Here is a 20735-nt window from a genome sequence, read left to right on the forward strand (position 1 = left end):
AAATTTTTCTGATTTTCTTTTTTTCAGGCAGCCTTTCAACCCAAGAAGTGAACATAACTGAGCCATCGCAGCCCCTTGAATCCACCACTGAAACTACTATCACTACTACTTCAGTGTGAGTACCTGTCAGATGTACCACAGGTTCACTATTTTACTCCCATTGATTACCTGTGTTATCTATAGTGTTTTTCATTTTTTAATAGTTAGTAGATTTTGCACGTCCCTCTGAGCCTCTTCACACAAATGCAATAGTGCTCCCTGTGACCTATGGCGTGGCGTTTTCGATGTGTAAAAGTGAGAGATGGTTTTAAACTGACCACAGGCAAACTTTCAACAAATGCTGGTATTGTTTTCAGAGCTGGGAAAAAAGCATTTTAGAAATTTCAGCAAACCAAATTGTATTTTTATTATCAGAATTGAAAAGTGATGAATAATGCCGCAGGTCATGGAGCACTGCTGTGTTTCACTAAAATACATAAAGGATAAGCTGCGGTTTTAATTTCTGTACGTGTGTAGACGACACTGGTTAAGGCTATAAGTCTTTTACAGTTTTTGCTCTTCTCTGCATTTAATATTTACAACATCGTTTCTCCAGTCCAGACTCTGAAGACGTGCAGATTTCACAAGACACTGATATCCCTGAAACTGTGGAAAACTCTGCCCTAGAGACGTCAACCACATCTGAAGGTGTCAAACAAGAGCTCCCACCCATGGAGGAAAAAATAGTTCTTCCTTTAGACAAGGATGAGGAAGAACCTATCAGCTCTACAATCATCCTTCTGGATAAGGAGGATGACTTGGAAGAAGAGAAAAAGGATCATCATGAGAGACAACAGGAAAGCTTAAAGTACTGCCCTCCAGTTCCTTCACTTTCTTCTCCATGCTCCTGTGCAGCTTCTCTTCTGGAGTATTTCCAGCAGCAGTGTTCTGCCTCACTATCCAAACACAGGGAATGCCAAACAGCAGAAAGACAGCAAATAATTCCTTCTACCCAAACACCATCTTGGCACCCACCTACGCACTCATCTGCCCACCCCGAACCTCAGCAGCACCCGAGTGAGCTGCATCAGCTCCAAGACAAAGAACAAGCTTCTGAGCAGGAGCCAGAGAGTGAAGCTGTAGAATCGGAGGTATCACAGCCTGCTGGGAACACAGAAGAATCTGCATCTGGATCGCCTCTGCTGGAGCCCAGTCAAACCATGACGCTCCCCAAACCCAGCGATGCTAATTCATCTGCAGCCAAACCTACCCATATTGTGGAAACGCCACAGCTGTCCACCTTGGAACCGGCAAAGGAGCCAGGGCCGGAGAACAGCCAGGATGTGCTGGAGGAAGAAGAGCACATCGAGCCTTCGGCTTCTCTCAGTAGCTCTGTCCCTGTAAAACCAAGCACCAGTGCCACAGCAGACGACATATCGGTGGCACCCCCAGAGGAGAAGCTGGAGATTGATGTCACTCAAGTAGAAACAAATGTCCTCATTCAAACCCAAGACAAAACAGATCAATCTCCAGTCCCTGCACCCACAGGCTCCCCTCATTTAGAGCAGCAGCCTGACTCAGCTGTTGTACCCGAAAGCAGCACTGCTTCTTCTGAAGTATCCCCCCCTGCTCCAGAACCTGCTGCAGAACCTGAGCCTTCTGGCGGTCACGCAGCCATCGCAGATGCTAAGATGGAGGATTTTGCAGACGACATCTCAGCATCTTCAAGTGGCAACGGTCAGCTGCCTCGCCCATCCTCCCCAACTCCTTCTTCACCCACCTCACCGTCCCTCTCGGACATCTATGCAGAGCCCCCTAATGGCACAGAGCAGAACGGGAACCCGGTGCACAGCTCGAGCCAGAAAGAGTCGGTCTTCATGAGACTCAACAACCGCATTAAGGCCCTGGAGATGAACATGTCACTGAGCGGACGCTACCTGGAGCAGCTTAGCCAGAGGTGAGGATGGTGGAAGGACATGAGGAGTGAGGAAAACAAAAATACAAAGGTTGTTTTTGTTAATGAGCTGAGGTTACAGTGATCCTTTTTTAAAAAAAAAATCTTCTTCTTCGTCTTCTTCTTCTTAAGGTATCGAAAGCAGATGGAAGAGATGCAAAAGGCTTTCAACAAAACCATCATTAAACTGCAGAACACTTCCAGAATTGCAGAGGAGCAGGTAAACAACAACACAGTTTTCATGCAGAGCTCTTTGTCTGACTTTGAGATGGCTGCTTCTTTCCAAAATCTTTTCTTGCTGTTTGTTTGGACTGTAGAACAGCCACATGATGTAGCAGCTGCCTCCAAGGGTCAGATGTGTTTTTCCTCAAAGCTCTTTGGGATCCAAATTGCGCTAATCAATATTTTCTATTAGCGATGGCTCAAACACCTACCCTTAACTGGCTTTGCAATTCTTCGCAACTCAACGTGGAATTCAACTCATTGTTTTGTTTTTATGGTCCATTAACGCACCGTTTACTCTAAGTTAGAGAGAGGGCGAACAGACCTATTGGAGAGTTGTCAGGTGGGCAGGAGCTCAACTGCACATGAATGCTAATGTTGCTCCATATTTTTGTGGTGCAGTCAGTAAAATAGTCACGTTTCAGTTTCATGTAGCTCATTGTTTTAGCTTATGACCACAGTAGATTTGTTTTGGTCCACTACAGAAGACATAAATAATAGACTGGATATCAGCAGCAAATAACGATATCAGATTTGACCGTATTTTAAACACACTTAAAAAAAGAGAGTAGCAAAAATAATTTCAAGTTGGTCCCATTTTGCACTTTTGTTTCAAGTGTTGCAATGAAAAGTCAACAACACAAAATTGTGTTTGGAAGAGAAATTTCAAAGGGAAATGCCTCTGTGTTTGTTTGCAAGTGAACAGAGCAAGCACTTATTATACCCCAAAATACTTACTCATCATACCTTTGCATATCATTTCAGTGACGTGAACCTGTGCGGTTGGTTGCTAATGTGTTGCCTTTTTACGCCCATAGGACCAACGTCAGACTGAATCCATCCAGTTTCTGCAGGGTCAACTGGAGAACGTGACTCAGCTGGTTCTCAACTTGTCTGTCAGAGTCAGCCAACTGCAGAATGAGGTGTGTGCAACACTCCGGGCACAAAGCTGTCATCTGCAGTCCTGTTTTTTTTCCTGCCTTTTCCCAAATGGAGTAAATTGAGTCTTCTCACTCAGTCATTAGGGTGCGCTGGTGCTCTTGCTCATTAGGTGCTTTTGCATGAGGAGAAGCTGCTAATATTTAACCAACTTTATAAAAACCCCTCACAGTGTATTTATAACACTTTTTGTCAGAGTACTTTCTGTCCTCATCATCAACATATCACATGTTACTTAAAATCACTTTCCTGCGTTCCAGGTATCAGACAGGCAGAATTACCTGCTGCTGTCTCTCTTCTTGTGTCTGTCTCTCGGCCTTCTACTGTGTGCCAACCACTGTCGCCTCTCCACTGTACCTCCAACCACAGAACCAGAGCCACCCTCGCCTAAGAGCTACACCTACTGCTGTCCTGAAAGGTACAAACACAACTTCTGCCACCTGAAGCCATAAGTAGAAAGAGAGCACTTCAAATGGGCTCTTAGGAGTTAGGAGTTGTGAGGAGAAGTTGCAGTGCAATGAGTGATTTTTACTCATTAGGACAATTTGAGTTGTTCATCAAGATATCTTGATAAAGGTGGTGTGTGCTGTCTTCTCCACTAACCATTAATACACTGAATGTTATCCTTAGCAGACAGTTCTCCTGCTGTGATGAACTGGGTTTGAAGAGGAGTGCATCCTATCCACTCATAAACTCTGACTCATTCCAGTTAGCCACCACTGAAGGTAAAGTTGCACCACATAACACAGAAAGTTTTAAGAATCTGCTTTTTATTTAGCTAAAAATCGCTAATCAGCTTGTAGAAATTAACCTTTTTTTCTGTAACAGGCCCAGAATGCATGCATGCAGAGGGAACAGAGAGTCTTTATCCAGCAAACAGAAAGGTGTGTAATGCAGCGTGGTTTGTGGGGGAAGGGGGGGCTTGGTCAGTATATCACGATGTGTGTTGAGTTTCAAAACTGTCAAAAAAAGAACTTGCAAGGAGATGCAATATTGAGTAGTGCGCAGCATGGAAACCCCACCAGTGGGGAGTTTTTACTGAGTTCAGTAAGCTGTGAACCATTATAAATTTGCAACTAGTAAACTGAACGTTGGGGTTTAGCACAATGCACTGGTGTTGTATTGTCACAGTGTAATATCAGGAAGGTATTAACCCTTTTACCACGTTTCTGCCTCGTCCGATTCTTTTCTTACACAGAGGAGACGCCGTAAGATGAAACCCCTAGAAAAGGTGGAGACTCTGAAACCCTCCATACAGTCTTCTCCTGAGCTGACCAATGGAGTATGCAACGGAGCGCCTGTCACCACAAACCCCATCCCCCTTACAAAAAATTTACTCCACCCTACCTTTAGAGACTCACCGTCAGAGGGGAGCTCGGAGGGATCTTCTCATTCAGACGACCCCTCTTTCTGTGGCCTCACCACAGCCTGCTCTCGAATCTGTGACGGCCTCCCTCCACCCAAGAGCCGGGCAGAGAAACGGGCATGGCGACGCAGGCGTCCTAAGCCCAGCTGCACGGTGGTGGATTTTCTTCACGCTCCTCGGAGGGACAAAAGTGAACCGTTGCCCATTTCGACCATAGAAGACATCATGAGGAGGAAATCAGAGCCAAGCACTAAGACATTTGTGGCGCTCTCAGGTCCCGTCTAACTCAAACAGTGACAAAAACCTCCCCCTCACCCACTGCTCAACTCTTTCTAAAGGAGGACATCTGTTTACTTTTGTGGGCAAAGGCAGCTTTAAGTTTCAACGCGGGACAATCTGTTCGCTCTTAAAGTTCATTTTATTTTCATCGTCACTGTTCAGTTCTTATCATTTGCATTTGTTTTACTTCAAATCAAAAAAATGTCTTCCCAGCTTTCCATTAAAGCTTTTTCCTCTTTTGGTTGTGAATAGTGAACATGATTATTGACCCAACAGGTCTCAAGATGTGAACGTCTTATTTTTGTTGTTGTTGAAGGAATTTCCACTTTCAAAACACAAATCCGAATATCATGTGACCAGGAATCAAGAACTGAAACAATTATTTGCTGTGGCTAATCTCTCTTTCAAAATAAAAGCTGCTATGTTACTTCAGGTAACATTTGCCCCCCCTCACCAAAGAATGGGTTAAATAGCTTATTACTGGTACTGGGTTGGACTTCAAACATCAACATCAAAGAAACATTTTGGTCCATATTTACATCCAAGTTGTGTTTATGATTGAATCTCCTATTAGTGGTGAGTGGATTGAAATCTAGTGACTGTGGAGGCTGTTTGAGTGCAGTGAACTCATTTTTATGTACACGTAGTTTGAACTGTGTGTTATCCAGATGGAAGCAGCCAGCAGAAGACGGACACACAGTTGACATAAAAGGATGGACATGTTAAGCAACAATACTGTGGTAGGTTATGGTGTTCTAAGAGGCCCAAAGTCTGCCAATATAATACCCCCCACACACACACACACACACCATTACACAGCTAATCACCAGCCTTCATGTTCATGCCGAGTTCTAAACCTGGACAGGCACCTTTTTTTTCACTCGGTGTGGCGATTTGCTGCTGTAGCCCATCTGTTGTGCGTTCAGAGATGCTATTCTTCGTACTTTGGTTGTAACAGGATGTTATTTGACTTGCTGTTTTCTTCCTATCAGGGTGCTCAAAGCATTCTCCTCTAACATCTGTCATCAACAGGGTTTTTTTGGGGGGGGTTTTGGCCTACAGAGTTGTTGCTCACTGGATATTTCCTCTTTTTCAGACTATTCTCTGTAAACACTACAGACAGTTGTGTGGTAAAACCCCAGTACATCGACACTTTCTGAGACACTCAAACCAGCCAGTCACCAACAACCACGTTACAATCAAAGCCACTTATATCACCTTTTCCCCTCATGTTAATGCTCACTTTAACTTCAGCTGGTCCTCTTGACCACGCCTATATGCACTGAGTTGCTGCCATGCGATTGGCTCATTACAGGTTTGTGTTAACGAGGAGTTGACAGGTGTACCTAATGAAGTGGCCGTTTTTACCTTTAGTCTTTGGTGTGTTTTAGCTTTTAAATGTTAAATTCTCCCCTCAGTTTGCTGCATTGTTGAGTCATCTCGCAGAGCAGGAATCGTGCGCTACTTTGACACTCATGAATTTCATGACTAATAACACTCTTACTGTAGAATTAAGCTTACATTAAATTCCGAGCGATGCTGCAAACGCCATTAGGAGAAAATTAAAATGATCAGCTGCGATGGATTTGAGCTCAGACCTCCCGAGCTGAAAGCCTGCACTTCACCGAAGCACTCGGAGCAGGTCAATGAGCCCCTGGCCTCTGGAGCGATGATCTGTTGTTGACCCTGTGCCCTGAGCCCCGGAGGAAAATAATGATACCCCTGCAATCAGAGTGACACAGAATCACCCCAGAGAGATGACACTGAGTATCAGAAGGTTCTGCTGGCAGCATGTGATTGATGCGTAGTGTTGGTGTTTGCATAATGTTGTGCTTGCTTCTGTATACAGTTCTTCAATGCCAGTTGTGGTTGACTGCATTAAGGAAGAATGTTGCGTCGCATCAGACAGCGGCAGCTAATGGAGGTCAGCAAGATGGGTGACACTACCTCTAATAGGCCACAAAAACGCTTGTTTTACGGGGCTTGACTTGCATGTGATTGGCTTCAGATGTTTTCCTCTATTTTCTTTGGACGGTGATTAATTTTATGAGGTCTCACAGCTTTTTAGAAGGCGATTATGTACTTGAGATGAAGCTTATGGGGCTGGGAGAGATGCGCAGGTGGACGTTATAAGTCATATAAATAAGCACAGTAAGTCCGTACACTTCACATTAAATCAGACTGTGTCACTTTTTTTTGAGCACAGCAGTTTTAATAGAAATACCAAAAATTTCACCCAGGTCTGCAAGTAATATAAAGGTGAACTGCAGTAACCTCCATTATGTAAGAAATGATTCACGACGTCCAGCAGGGGGCAGTCCAGCATTATCATAAACTTCTGCTGGGGGATTGTTTTTCTGTTTGATCTACCATCACCATCCATGTGATGAGTCATCACTCAGGATAGAAGTAAATTAGCTCAAGGGCTAATAGGCTGCTGCTCTCCACAGTACGAACTCATTTGCTTGTGCCTCTATAAAGCCAATGAAAGTGCCGTCCCTTTTATCGTGTTTGTGTTCCGTTATTAAATGCACTCGTTAGACTCTCCAGTGAGAAATGCTCATCTAAACGTGCTCCCTGTTTTTGTCCTGCACGGCTGAAGTGCTTTTTAGAAAAGAAAAACACCCCACAGAGCGTGGAGTGAAAATGTGCGTTTGAAGAAATCTTTTGATGTGAAACCACGAACCAAAACCACATTGTTATGGCTCCAGCTAGTTTTTTTTAAAAATAAAACAAACAAACAAACAAACAAACAGGATTATTTACTTTCCCTCACACTGTCTTTTGCTTACGGTGGTCACGCGTAGTCAAAGCCAACCACGTTGGACGTGAGAAATTGGGTTAAAACCTCTTTATTCATCTGACCTGGTTGGGTAGCGAGAGCCTTTCAGAGATAAGCGTGACGCTTATACCCCCCCTTTCCATTTTGTTAAACAGAATTCCTAGTTTTCTCTTTGCCCTGCCTCGTCCCAAAGATTATCTGCAAATGCAGGGCTGCAATCCTCTTTTCCCAGGCACTTTGCTTTCATCCGAGGTCTGTCATGGATGGGATATTCTCAGTCTGCTGTTGTATATGTAGGCTTTTATTTTGGTCTACAGGTGTCTGCTCTGTGCCTCTCCTGGCAGAATTTCTTTACACACTATAAATACTAATAAATTCAAGAAGCTATCTGGTCATGAGAGCTACCACATAACCCGTGAAACACTCCAAAGCTGGCGTTAGCAGCCTTATGTGCATTTGTACACATAGTTCTGTATAATCTCGAGCTCATTCGGGCATTTCTGTTGTGATGCTATTTCCTCAAGTCATTTTTTAAGTAGCTGTAGATTTATAAAGCCCCAGCCCGAGGGTTATGTTTTTGGTCGTTCTTATAGACTGTATATGAAAGATGGGCATAGTCCCTCATCAGGTTGTCAAATCCCTCTGTTTTAGCATTTTGGCCATTTCAGTATTTTTTTTTTAAAGCAAGCTTAGTTATAAAGGTGTTTGGGTATGGGTGTATCACACACACGTAAACACCTGCTAATTAAAACACAACTTCACAAACCAAAGCTGGAGCACGGACCTCTTTGACTGTCAGTGGTGTAAGCAATCAAAGAACAAAGTCACTTTATTCATCAAATATTTCATGGGAAGTGTTCTAAAATGACCTCAAAACACAAACACTGTGTGCAAGCGCATGGCGTGCAATGGACTTTAATTCAGACCTTTTGAGCTAAAGTCTCCCCTTCACTGAAGTACTTTGAGCAGGTTGATGAGCCCCTTCTCCCGGCCTCAGGAGATGATGTGAGGAGAGTAATACTACCTTTGCAATCCCAGTGACACAGAATTTCCCCGGTGAGATAACAAAAGGTTCAGCTAGCAGCCCGTGATTGCTGACTAGTGGTAAAGATGGATAATAAGAGGTCCGGTTGAGTGCATTGAGTCACGGTGTAATATAATTATACAGTCACACAATTAAAGAGGTGGGGAAATTGTAAAAAAAAATATAGCTCCTTCTGAGCTATATTGTGTAGTTTGACTGTTGCCCTTTTTTAACCCAACTCGAAAAAAGATGGCTTTGCATCAACATTCTAGTTCAGTTTTTCTACATGGTTAAAAAAAAAATGCTGCTGCGGTAAATGGAAGAAATCCATCACAATGGCTGAATGCCTGTCCCATAAATATAAAATATAAAGCTTTTGTTAATTTTTCCATGGGCAAAACAGGAACTTTTCTGTCATTTAATTGTTTATCTATTCCTTAATTAACTTGCAGTATATGAATGGCTGTGGGGGAGGGCTTTATCAGTATGAAACCTATAAAACGTCCAAGTTTTGCCCTCCTTCATATTTTCCAAAGCCTGAAAACAAAGCTTTTGCTGGGCCGATTCTGGCCCCCAGGCCTTATGTTTGACACCCCTATTCTAAAGTATCTGGATATCTGAGCTGGACAAAATGCGTGCTAATCCAAGCCCTAAGTGCAGCATAAAGTATTGAGATCATAATCTAATCAGCTCTACCTGACTCCTACTTGCTGTACTCGATTAATATTGATCACACTGCAATATGAGCAGCCAGAGGGTAAATGCAGTATGATCACATTCTTAAACAATAATAACACCCAGTGAGTTAAAACTCTATTACTGTATGTTGTATTAGCAGAAAATAACAGCAAAGTGTAAATGTTTTGGATGATGTAAGACATCATCTAATTTCAGCCAACTGTGTGTGTGTGAAAGACTTATTTAAGTGCCTGTCCTCAGAGACCCTAAGTGCTCCCTTGTCCTTTAAAGGGCAAACACTCTAACCCTCTCTCTCCATCTTCCCATTACCTGATTTGCCTGTCTCCGTGTCAGGTTACATCTCAGTATTGACCGACTCACACTTCTAGCTTTATTTTCTTCCCCGCTGCTCCCACTCCTCCGCTCCCTCCGCCCCTGTTCTTTTGCTTTCACCATGCAATGCTTCTCATTCTCAGCGTGGGAGGGAGGGTCTGTTAGTGAGGAGTGGCGAGATCCCGTCAGAGTGAATGTATGCGATTGGAGGAGAGTAATCCTCTGTGTGCTTTTCTTTCTTAGATTTTTTTTTGAGATGGAGGTTGGGGGTGGGGGGGTCTTTGATGTTCTGTGGATACCATTTGAGACTGAGGCATTAAATGCAGATTTACAATTTCTGCCATAGATACTCTCATCCCTTATTTCCTTTCCAGTCTTTAAGTTGCACATCTATTATTTAATGTATCCCTTCTTTTCAGTTGTTGACAAAAATAAACACATTTATAGTTGTGATTTAAGGAGCAGTTATGCCTTCTTTGTGCTCGGACTATAATGGCATTCTGACATGACCGTTTAGCGGGGTGCTTAGCAAGAGGCCGATAAAACATTTGGCAGATACTTGAAATCAATTCGGCCATGCCTTACTCTCAATAAGCCTACCGTCACAGACGTCCCATTACCATGTGCTTGTGATTAAGCCCGGTGTGTAGGGCGGGAGAAGCCCTTCAAAAAGCTGTAGCAGACGTGTCACGTTTGATAAGTCTTTGGTTGGAGATGCATGTATATGAGTAACAGTCTCCTCCAGGGGAGCTTCTGCCTAACGTTTCACGGACTTACTTCATCTGTGCCTTTCTGTCATCTGAGATTTGCTGCTGTCTGATGTGACACACTGAAGCATTAGGTGCTCCTTGAGATCAGCTGACACAGAGACCGGAGATTTTCTGAGGGGTAATAACGGATACGCTCTCGTATGCACAACATGAGCGCAGACGTGGATATACAATACTGACTCAACGCTCACTGTGTTCTCACGCAAACCCCACACGGGCGAGACACAGCTGAGACACACTTGCGCGGAGATGAGATGTGACATGTTGACTAAATACATGATTGGATGCACACTGTTCAGCCTGGAGTAACGAATGATCACGCGTGACGTGCACTTTCACAGAAACATCCAGCCTAACCTTTCCTCCGCTGATGAATGAGTCACAACCCGGACGCCAAAGGTGACCTTACATGGTGTGTGCCTCTCACTGTTGTCAGTGTCTATACTTTTGAAATCATATCTCATATGTCATATCTTGTGGTTTTATTCCATTTAGGAACTCACAAAGATCACTGCACGAAGAGTATAGGTGACAACAGCTGCATACTGGAAATTTTGGTATCAATCCAATACCAAATAAATACAGGGCCAGTATTGCTGATACCAATACAGACACTGATGCTTGCTGTTAATCTATAAAGACGGCTTATTTAGGACAGAGGAGTGTGTCATGATTTATGAGATGAATTAAAATGATGCAAAATTTGAACACATTGTAATGACCTCACTGTGGAATTTATTTTCCAAAATAATTAGGTAGCACAACAAAACACGCCTTTTAAATGCACCCGTCGCTAAAGATGTTTAAAGTGCTAGAGGCTTGAAATAAAAGACGTGACAGTCAAAACAATTCAGTGAGCTGAGTCGATCCAAAATGTGACGTCAACAGACTGCATGCTACCAATTGGCCAGTCAGTGGCATCACTCGACGACTTCACAAAAATCAAAACTGCTCATTTTTAACTCAGCAATGAGGGAAATGGCCGCACAAAAAACGACACCATGGTCCCCGAGTCTGAAAAAAGCTATACACCGATACACCGAGCAGAGGTTACACCATCCCCTCGACGTCCTCCATTGTTGTGTTGTGTTTGTGTCCCATGCAAATGCTGTCACAGGACTTTGGGCCACATTGCTGTACCAACCCCATGAGGTGGCAGTCAGTTGAGAATAGAGTTGAGGTGAGTTGAATCGATCCTATCGCACTAGTACTACATTGGTATCAATATTTGGATTGATATGCCTACTTCTATGGTTTACCTCAATGAAATGATTTTGATAAAGGCAAGCATACAAGTTGAAGACATTACTGACACATTGTGACCAATTGCCACACAGTAGTGTTGATGTATTACTTTATCATAATAAAGCAAATAGCTTTTGTCTTTTGATAGTCCAGGTAAGATGTTAAAATATAAAGTTAATTAAATCTTAAAACTATGACGTAACTCTACTTAATTTGATGTGGCGGGAAAATGCACAACATCCACAGATGTTCTTCTTACCTTTCAATCTTGGCCAGTGAGCCACTCCTGGAACACATGTCTGTGGAAATAATACTGCATATCTTTTTGGCCGATCTCTGCAGGGGTCACCACAGTGGATAATCTGCCTCCATCTCACTCTGTCACAAGCATCCGCTTCTTGCCCTTTCTCCCCCTCTTCTGTCTTTGGCCAACAGTAGCACAGTTTCCACCGACACCCTGCTGGTCAGCAGCACTGGTGGTCATTGTTAACCCAGGCCCTGACCGATGTGATGTGAAAATCTTACTGAGGATCTGCATGTTTGATTTGGCAATGATTTTACGCCGGATGTCCTTCCTGACAGAAGTCTCCCATTTACCAAGCTTGGGACTGGCACTAGGAGTAGATTCGTTTATGGAGCCCTGTGGTTGGGTTAGAAATGATACTGTGTACTGTGTAATTCATGCGTTTATGGCTAATACTGTGTACTGCCCAAGTATTTTACTTTTATCCTTTAGCAGTACTATTCATTGAAACTTAAGCCTCATTGCATTGTACTGAATTGAAGTGATACTGGAAAGGATCAATGAACTTTCATGCCTCTCTCATGTTGTTTGAGGATTTAAAGCCCAATTTATAGCACTGCATTGAGTCTCCGTGGTATATTTGTATTCCTCTGCCATCATGACTAAATGTGCTCATGCTAGACTTGGAGCTAATAAATCTTGGAGAGCAGTTAGTTTTATTGAAAGACAGGAAAGTGAGCAGACTTGACAACATGATCTGAGTCCATATATGGACTGTCAGAGCTATGAAAATGAGGAAAAACAGAGTTTGTTTATATTGTCAGAATACTAGCCATTTTATCAGCATGCTAGGCAAAGTTAATTCACCTAGGTTATCTTCTAAAGAGGTATTATCCTTGTGGTTAATTAATATACTGTGTTCAGAACTTCAAGACATGTTGAGGAGGTAACTTAGCCATTTAAATCAGCTGTGTTGGATCAAGGACACATCTAAAACCTGCAGGACACCGGCCATTGAGTTGCCCACCCCTGGCTTACAGTAACTGTCCTGCAAAAAGGTAAACGTCATTCGACACACAATGAAGGTACAGAACACTGATCTCAGACCTGATGTGTTCCTGTGACGTGTTAGTGTTTTTACTATTTTAACTTTCTTGAAGCTTGCCATTTGTTGTCTATTCTCTTTCATTTCTACTGCCTACTGAGATATACAGCTAAGCTGCCATGTTAAAAGCCTCTAGTTGGCTTGCTGATATTTGTTGAGTTGGAAATATATTTAAAATTAACTACTGCTTCATAAAAAAGTAACTCAGTTTATGCTTGCTCTGTTCGTTTAGCTATATACTGCTGATAAATGCTGCAAGTTCATCGACATGCACATGCATGAACACATGAAAGTGACAAGGACGGAAACAGGGTGCATGCTAAGTGGTAATGTGCTCATAATATTTCTACTTCTTGATGCATCTTGACAGCATTGGCTGGGAGGGATGCCAGGCTGAGGCACAGATGTATTTATTTAATTAAGGGTACCAAAACGCTGTTCGTGGTTGTTTCACAACCTTTATATCTGTTTCCAACCAAGCTTTACGTTGTAACTGATTCAAAAATGTCCCTAAATCATTTTTTTAAAATTCCCAGTGCTGAACTGCTGCATATTAGTTACTTTTTTCTGTAGCTTAATTGCGCTCTTAGTTTGTTAGCGAACTGGAAGCACTAGAATATTATAGTTTTGTAGTTTCTAATTGTTTTTTTTATTTTATTTCATTTTGACTTTTTATTTTTAATTCAGTTTAGTTTTACTTAGTTTCCAGAGTGGATTTTCTTAATTCAGTTTATTTATTGTTAGAATATTTAATGTTTAAAAATGTTTAATTTTGGTTTAGTTTTCATTATTTTCACTCTTGGTATTCTTAATTATTATTGTATGCAGTGTTGGGGAGTAACAGAACACATGTTGCGTATTTAAAATACAAAATATGAGTAACTGTATTCCATTGCAGTTGCCGCTTAAATAGTTGATAATTAGAATACAGTTACTTTGTTGAAATAAATGGATTGCACAGCGGTCTTTTCCTGTTTCATATGTTAGGCTATTCCCTCTCTAGTTTTGGTAATTCCACGCATTATTGGAAACCCAAACAAAACACGCATTAAGAGGCTCTGACCGGAAATCTGACCGTGCAATGCAAACTCTGTTTGCCAGCAGCCAGCATCAAAAGACTCCACCTACACCCTAAAGAAACATCTGGATAAGTTCTTTTTAAAAAAAAACTAACGTTAGCTACTGCAACTACCTTGTTTTAGTCGTGGTAGCTACCTGGGTTATGTACCACTTCAGTATGCTCGATGTACTATTGCTGTGTGATTTATTTAGAGTCCTCTGTTTTTTGCATTTGTTGACTTATATAAGACATTTTGTATTTTACCAAACATTAACCGGACAGAGAAGGCATCGTTTAAATATGTTAAAGTTTTCTTTAAGCAAACAGTATTATTAAAGTTCTTCATGACTGGGCCAAGTGTCCTCTTTTTTGGAAATCAAAATATGGTCACCCTAGGTTTATTACTATTAATGAAGGCTGCATTACAACCTGCTAGCTGCAAATAATCATGTGCAGTTCTGAAAGCAGACAGAAAGAAAACATATTACTGATACAGAAATCGTTTTCTACACGAGATCACTGCAAAAAGTGCAGCCTTATCTAATGTCTGCCCTGTTACTCATTTTATATTAAGATTTAAAAATCTAGTTGGTGTTGCTTTCAGAACTGCACATGATTATTTGCAGCTAGCAGGTTGTTAATGCTGTCCATCAAGTCTAACAGTCTGTGGTCTATGAACTAACCTCAGCTAACGCCAGCTAACAACGTTAGCTTGGTGGTGAGTAGCCTTCAGTAATAGTAATAAAACACACAGCAATAGCAGATTCATGTAGTTGTAAAAAGCATGACAATATATCAAGTAATCCAAAGTAATATGTTACTCACACTGAATAACTTAATGGAATACATTACAAACTACATTTTGGGCCATGTAATCTGTAATCTGTAGTGGAATACATTTTAAAAGTAACCTTCCCAACACTGATTGAATGGAGGGCATGTGTCAAAGGTGAAATCTAAGAAAATCAGCACAGGTGTCACAATAAAAACACAGAAACTTTTGAAAGCAGTTGACTCGGCCTTGTAGACAACCGGATTCTCAATAAACATGTTCATCAGTGCCACATTAGGCATATTGTAAAATAGTTAACTGTTTTTGCCTGTTCCCACTGTTTTAGTTAACTATAATAACCTTAGAAAGACCTAACCTAAAGTTCGTCCCTGGTCCCTGACAGAGTATTGGTTACAGTTAATAAGGAAAACCACTTATTACTATTATGTCTGGCAAGGAGGTCATAGTTTTGGTATCATTTGCATACTTGTCATTCTGTCTATAAACACAATAGGATTTTACGTCTGTCTTTCTTTCAAGTTGATCCCAAAAAGTGTGACATCTTTAAAAAAAGCAAAGACAATGAGCTGCCTAGCTAAGATAAATTGAAAAATTGAGGCATAAGTACTTAAAAATGTATGTCCCTTACATGTTGATATTTTACGTTATGTGATGTCCGACCTCCAATCATAGAAAAGGTGGGGTATTTTTTACCCCAATAAGAGATGCCTTGACAGAATGCTACGTCTCCATGCCCAGTCTCTACTGCACAGGCTGTGTTTTCAGTATGACTGAGGTTGTTGGTGCCGATTGCTTGTATGTTCACTTGCAAGAGTAATGAAACACTGCAAGTTATAAGTTCATGATCTTGGAGGAAAGGATCACTTTCTTTAAAACTGTAATATATGGCAGTTGGCCTTGGCAGAGGGCCGCTGAAGTTAAATAATTAAGTTAACAGCAGGAAGGAAGCAGAGGCCATTTCCGTGGTATTCTTGGCTTCACTTCTGGAGACCTGTCATGTCGTCCATCTAGACCAAGCTGTGGTCAGTCAGTTGACTGACCACAGCTTGGTTCCTTCATTCATGGTAAGCATGGACACCCTGTTTTGTTCATGAACAGTTGCAGAAACGGAAGCACCATGCGGGCCGTAATGTGGCAGCTCAACAGTGAAAGCCATTTCCGTCACTCAGATTCTTGTAAACTGTCCAAACTGCACCATTCGAGGAATCATCTGATCATCTTGGAGGCTCTGTTGATGTTAAAAAAACAAACCAATCCAAATGCACTGGCAATGAATGCATGGCCCTGTGTGTCTCTGTAATGTGCTAATTACTGTTTAAATCTTGTGTCACTACCTTGGTGATGATTCACAGCACAAAAAACAGTGTGTGTTCAACACACAGTCTTATTGATTAAGAAGTTGTTTTCATTGCACAGTTGTGTAGATGTGCAGTTTGAAGGCCACCGCACTGACCCTGACATTGCACCAACCTTGAGGGCGAGCAGCTCCAATCTCCCTTTGATTGTCGCCATGGCTACACACAGTGGGAGTCCTGCAAATGAAAATGTGATGATAATGGTGATAGTGATGGTGTCGGTTGTCATACTTTGCCCCCAGGGCTTATACTTTCGCATCAGACCCACTATCCACTGCCCGTGACCTCTGTCACCTACCCCGGGGAGACACTTGCCAGGTGAGAAAAGCACGCAACAGGAATTAGAAGGACCAGGTCGACTGTATGTCCAGTCCCTAGAGCAAGGTTGTTTTTGACTGTCCTTTTTTTTTTTTATACACACATAATAGGGTTATTTTCTTTTCAAACTAATTTGGGAGCGGAGATGCATTTGGTGATATAATGAGAAGAGTGGTGTTGCCCTTAATGAGATTTCACTTTCTAATCATACTGAGTTAGCGTCAACTTTGGAGCCATTACACAGTGTTTAAACATGCAAGGAAAAAATAATGCTTCGGGAGGAGAAGGTCGTCCTTGTTCTAATAAGTGAATCAGACACTTTTTATGCAGTTTACAAGGGCACGTGCAAACTCTTCAAAGAAATACTGACTATGACTCCTGATTTACCATTTGTTTGGAAGATGCTGTGTTTGTTTCCAAGTGCTTTATCTGTCATTTTGTGCTTGAGTGTTGTATCCCATGGTGTATATGCAAATGAAAATGAATAAGTTAAAAGAGGTTTGATCTTTTTTCTCATTAAAAAAATTCTGTTCACAATTAAAGGTTGGGAATGTAGCCCAGGATTTGCAGGTTTGTTTTTTTTCCACTTCTGTTCCATCCTTTTATTTTAGCTTTAATTCACTGGATAGGTTGAGGCTCCAATTCTTCTCTGGTGTGCAGTGTCTATTCAGCTTAGTAGGCAAAGCTGGGAGCCTTTGTTTGGCAGTTTTTGTTATACACATCTCGTTTTCAATTGTTATCCACACAGGTCTGGTCTCTCATTACACCAATTGCATCTCTCTTAGGCCAAACTTAGAGGCTGGTCATCATCACCCTGGCAACCTCCAGTCACTAGGGAAAAACGTGATTTCCCCAACCAGCAAGTGGTTGCTGGCAGTCACTGGGTGAAATTGTGTGTTTAGAGGATGCTGTATCAAAAACCTCCCTGTTATTGGTTTTCCCACTAGCAGATTGCAGTTGTCACCCTTAAATTGCATGAAAGACCCTGACTTGTCTTGAAAAAGTACCATCCAAACAGGAAACACAGAACGTTTTCCTTCACAGTAAGTCATCCCTATCCTGTTGCAACAGCACATTTAACGGTGCAATTTTTACTTTTCTCCTTTGTCCAGTTTGCATTGCACATTTCAGTTTCTCTATCGTTCAGCAAGTAGTTTACAAGTGTTTGCAGACGAGTTGCCACCTTCCGTACAACTACGGGCTACCACAGCACTCTGCTACTGACCAAATCAATGGAAGGTAGGTTTTCAGTGCAGCACAATACACCTCTTTGTGATCACACTAGTGGCTGCCAGCAACCTTCAGCACCCACTTGGCAAAGTTGCAAAATGCACACTTTTCCCTAGTGACCAGTGGTTGCCAGATAGTTGCAGACTGTTCTCTAGGCCGGTGTGATTGAAGTCTTAACTGTCTAAACATCCTCACAAACTTTCCTGATTTTGGCTTCTTTGATGGTCCTGTACAAGCAAGTAGTAAAACAAAAAAATAGTTAATGAAACTTGGACAAAAACTGGTGCCACCCTTTCAGATCTAGAGTTTAATTTAATTGCAACTGTATAGTTGCCCAGGAAGTCACCTTGAAATACTGATGTTTCATATCCACTCTGGCAATCTCATATATCCCATCAGTGGAACATCTCCAAACCTTTCCTGTGACCGCATCATCACAATTTTGTCTCTTCTTCTTTCTTTTTATTAATTTTATCTTTAAGTGAGAGATACTAATGTACCAGAAAATATCCCAAGATCACAAAACATGTCCCAAGCAAAACCTTTTTTGTCACTGCAGGTGATAGGTAGGGAGAAATTGTATTCTGGAGCAGCAGCCTGACTAAAAAAGCCTTAATTGGTATGTATCTGGGGTGAACAGAGCTCCACAGTGCTCTCTGAAACCATCTTAATTAAACCCCTCTCTCCTTCTTTAGTTTTGGTTTATGCAGGAGGATGTTGTTAGTCCAGTACATATCCACTTTTAATGAAGGATTGTTCTTTTGGTTTGAGGCTACAAGCAGGTTGTAGATGAGAATATGTTCCTTGCAGGTTTTCCAAATGGGCAAACACAATCATGTACTCTTTATTATAGTTATTATAATCACACAGCAATTCCAATTTATTGTATAATTAGACATATAAACTAGTTTGCTAATCCCCTGACTTTTTCCTAACACTAATGTAAGACTGACATACTTTTCAGTCATGTCTCAGCATAAGGTTGATCTGTGGTCATTAAATTAGGTAAATAAAATTTCTTTTCTAATAACTGCAACCACATAGTGGAAACCAAAGAGATTTAATGTCTAATCATTCTTACAATGCTGATATGCTATAGTATGATATTGAATGAGGTTTAGTTGGTAAACATTGACCAAAAACCAAAAGCTGATAATTATCATAGACTGTCTATGAAGATGGATGTAGCCACCAAGATGTCACCAGTGTGTATACTCAGTATTTAAGCTTTAATGTTAGCATTTTAGTAGACAACATTTTAGTTTTTTATTATTATTTAGATAAGAGGACGAAATATTGCACTAGAGAACTTGAGAATTTTAGGCTACCGTATGTCCACACGTACCTGGGTATTTTTGAAAACGCAGATTTTTCTGTGTGTTTGCACCGTTCGTCCACATGTAAACTGCGTTTTCGGTCACTGAAAACTGAGATTTTTAAAAACGCCTGCAAGGGTGGAGATTTTCGAAAACTCAGTTTTTGCATTTACGCGTGGACGAGGAAAACGGAGAAAACGCAGCGTCAAAGTTGTGCGCCTTTTTTGACGTCACACTGTGCGCTACGTTATTGTTTCGGTGAAATGGATTTTTACAATGGCGGACTTAGACAAAATACTGTTACTGTTAATTTTACTCTGTGCAGTGTTTACATGCTTACATATACAACACAGTTTCTGTCCTTCCACACATAGGACTCAGTTCTGCTTCTATGCGCCATCTTTGTTTACTCTTTCCCACCCAGGCTTCTAGACTTCTGATTGGCCAACATTTCTATACGGTTAGGAATATATCGCCACCTGTTGCTTTGGCATGTTCCTAGCAGCGTTTTCCTTCGTTTTTGCCTGGGGTAGACTGACAGAAGCAAGGCTGCCATATCGCGCCATCGGCCCCTCTGGCCAACACCAGTAGGCAGTAGGGTAAAGTGTCTTGCCCAAGGACACAACGACCAGGACAGAGAGCTCGGGGATCAAACCGGCAACCTTCCGGTTACAGATGAGCTTCCCAACCCCCTGAGCCACGGTTGCCCCACGTTTAAGGTATGTGCTAACTAAAAATAAAGACAAGATGATAGTTTATTAAGCTTTTAATGAAATTTGCAGATTGTGTCAGTGGAGTAGACCCATCCTTCAAATCTGGGGAAAAGGAGGACGCATTTTTTGGCCGCACTTGGAGGAGTCTTCGAATTTGGACAGCCTTCGTCGCGTTGCTGTGACTTAATCGGCCTACAAATGTGGCCTCCGAAAGATGCGGCCCCTGAATTTGGACACAGCTATGATTCCGGAGACTGCTTCTTCTTCTTTGATGTTTAATGGCAGCTGGCATCCTTGTATATGCAGTGCTGCCATCTTCTGTTTTAGTCCGTTATTACACTCTTAAATCCTACTACTTATTCCCGCGTCTTTCAGGATCTTGCAAAGCTTCAAATGACGCGCCGACTATTAAATTAGTTGTCAACGATTTTGATAGTCGACATAATCATGACTAGTCGACTAATTGTGGCAGCCCTACTGTAGGCATGTATTTTAATAGCGCAAAGTTGGGCATTTTAACATTGAAGTCTATGGGGGTTCACTCATTTTTGGAGTTAGCCTCAAGTGGCGACTAGAAGAACTGCAGTTTTTGGCATTTACCTCTGGCTTCATTTTTCAGCTCTGAATGTTTCTGCTTGATATAACCTACTAAATATCCACTTTAGAATTATCATTATAGTCTCTAAAGGCTGTTAACTCTGATTTGTACCCTCTGAGGTCAAGATTAAACAACGTAATAACCATGTTGTTTCCTATTTGTACGTCTTAACATCCACAGTAAATGGCAGAGTAAAATGTTGACCATCATGTAGCAGGGGAAGAGGTCTCCTTTTTGTTTTAGGGGTCGCCACAGTGGATCCACCTCACACTATCTCCATGAATCTTCTGAGGTCTTCCTCTTTTCCTTCTGCCTGGCAGCTCCTTATTTGACATGTTCGATATCTTCATACCTCCACAGGTGTATCATCTGGACAACCTTCACACTCTGCATAGCTGCCCTCACTCTCTCCTTACTAAATTTCTTCACTTC

The 20735-nt window shown here is 41.7% G+C and overlaps 1 protein-coding gene across 2 annotated transcripts in view; it reads left to right on the forward strand.

Moving 5' to 3' along the window:
- The window catches only part of LOC102208923 (SUN domain-containing ossification factor), a 14197-nt gene extending 9209 nt beyond the window's left edge, over positions 1–4988 (forward strand). For both annotated transcript variants that reach the window (XM_005741937.1, XM_005741938.1), the window contains 8 exons: positions 28–115; positions 596–1936; positions 2066–2153; positions 2974–3078; positions 3355–3512; positions 3725–3819; positions 3923–3978; positions 4293–4988. In XM_005741937.1, the coding sequence (XP_005741994.1) occupies positions 28–115; positions 596–1936; positions 2066–2153; positions 2974–3078; positions 3355–3512; positions 3725–3819; positions 3923–3978; positions 4293–4745 (2384 nt within the window). In that variant the 3' untranslated portion in view covers positions 4746–4988. The remainder of the gene's footprint in view (positions 1–27; positions 116–595; positions 1937–2065; positions 2154–2973; positions 3079–3354; positions 3513–3724; positions 3820–3922; positions 3979–4292) is intronic.
- Positions 4989–20735: the final 15747 nt, after the last annotated feature.

Source organism: Pundamilia nyererei, unplaced genomic scaffold (assembly GCF_000239375.1).
Source record: "Pundamilia nyererei isolate P.nyererei 1_Seehausen unplaced genomic scaffold, PunNye1.0 scaffold00115, whole genome shotgun sequence".
Taxonomy (NCBI): Eukaryota; Metazoa; Chordata; class Actinopteri; order Cichliformes; family Cichlidae; genus Pundamilia; species Pundamilia nyererei.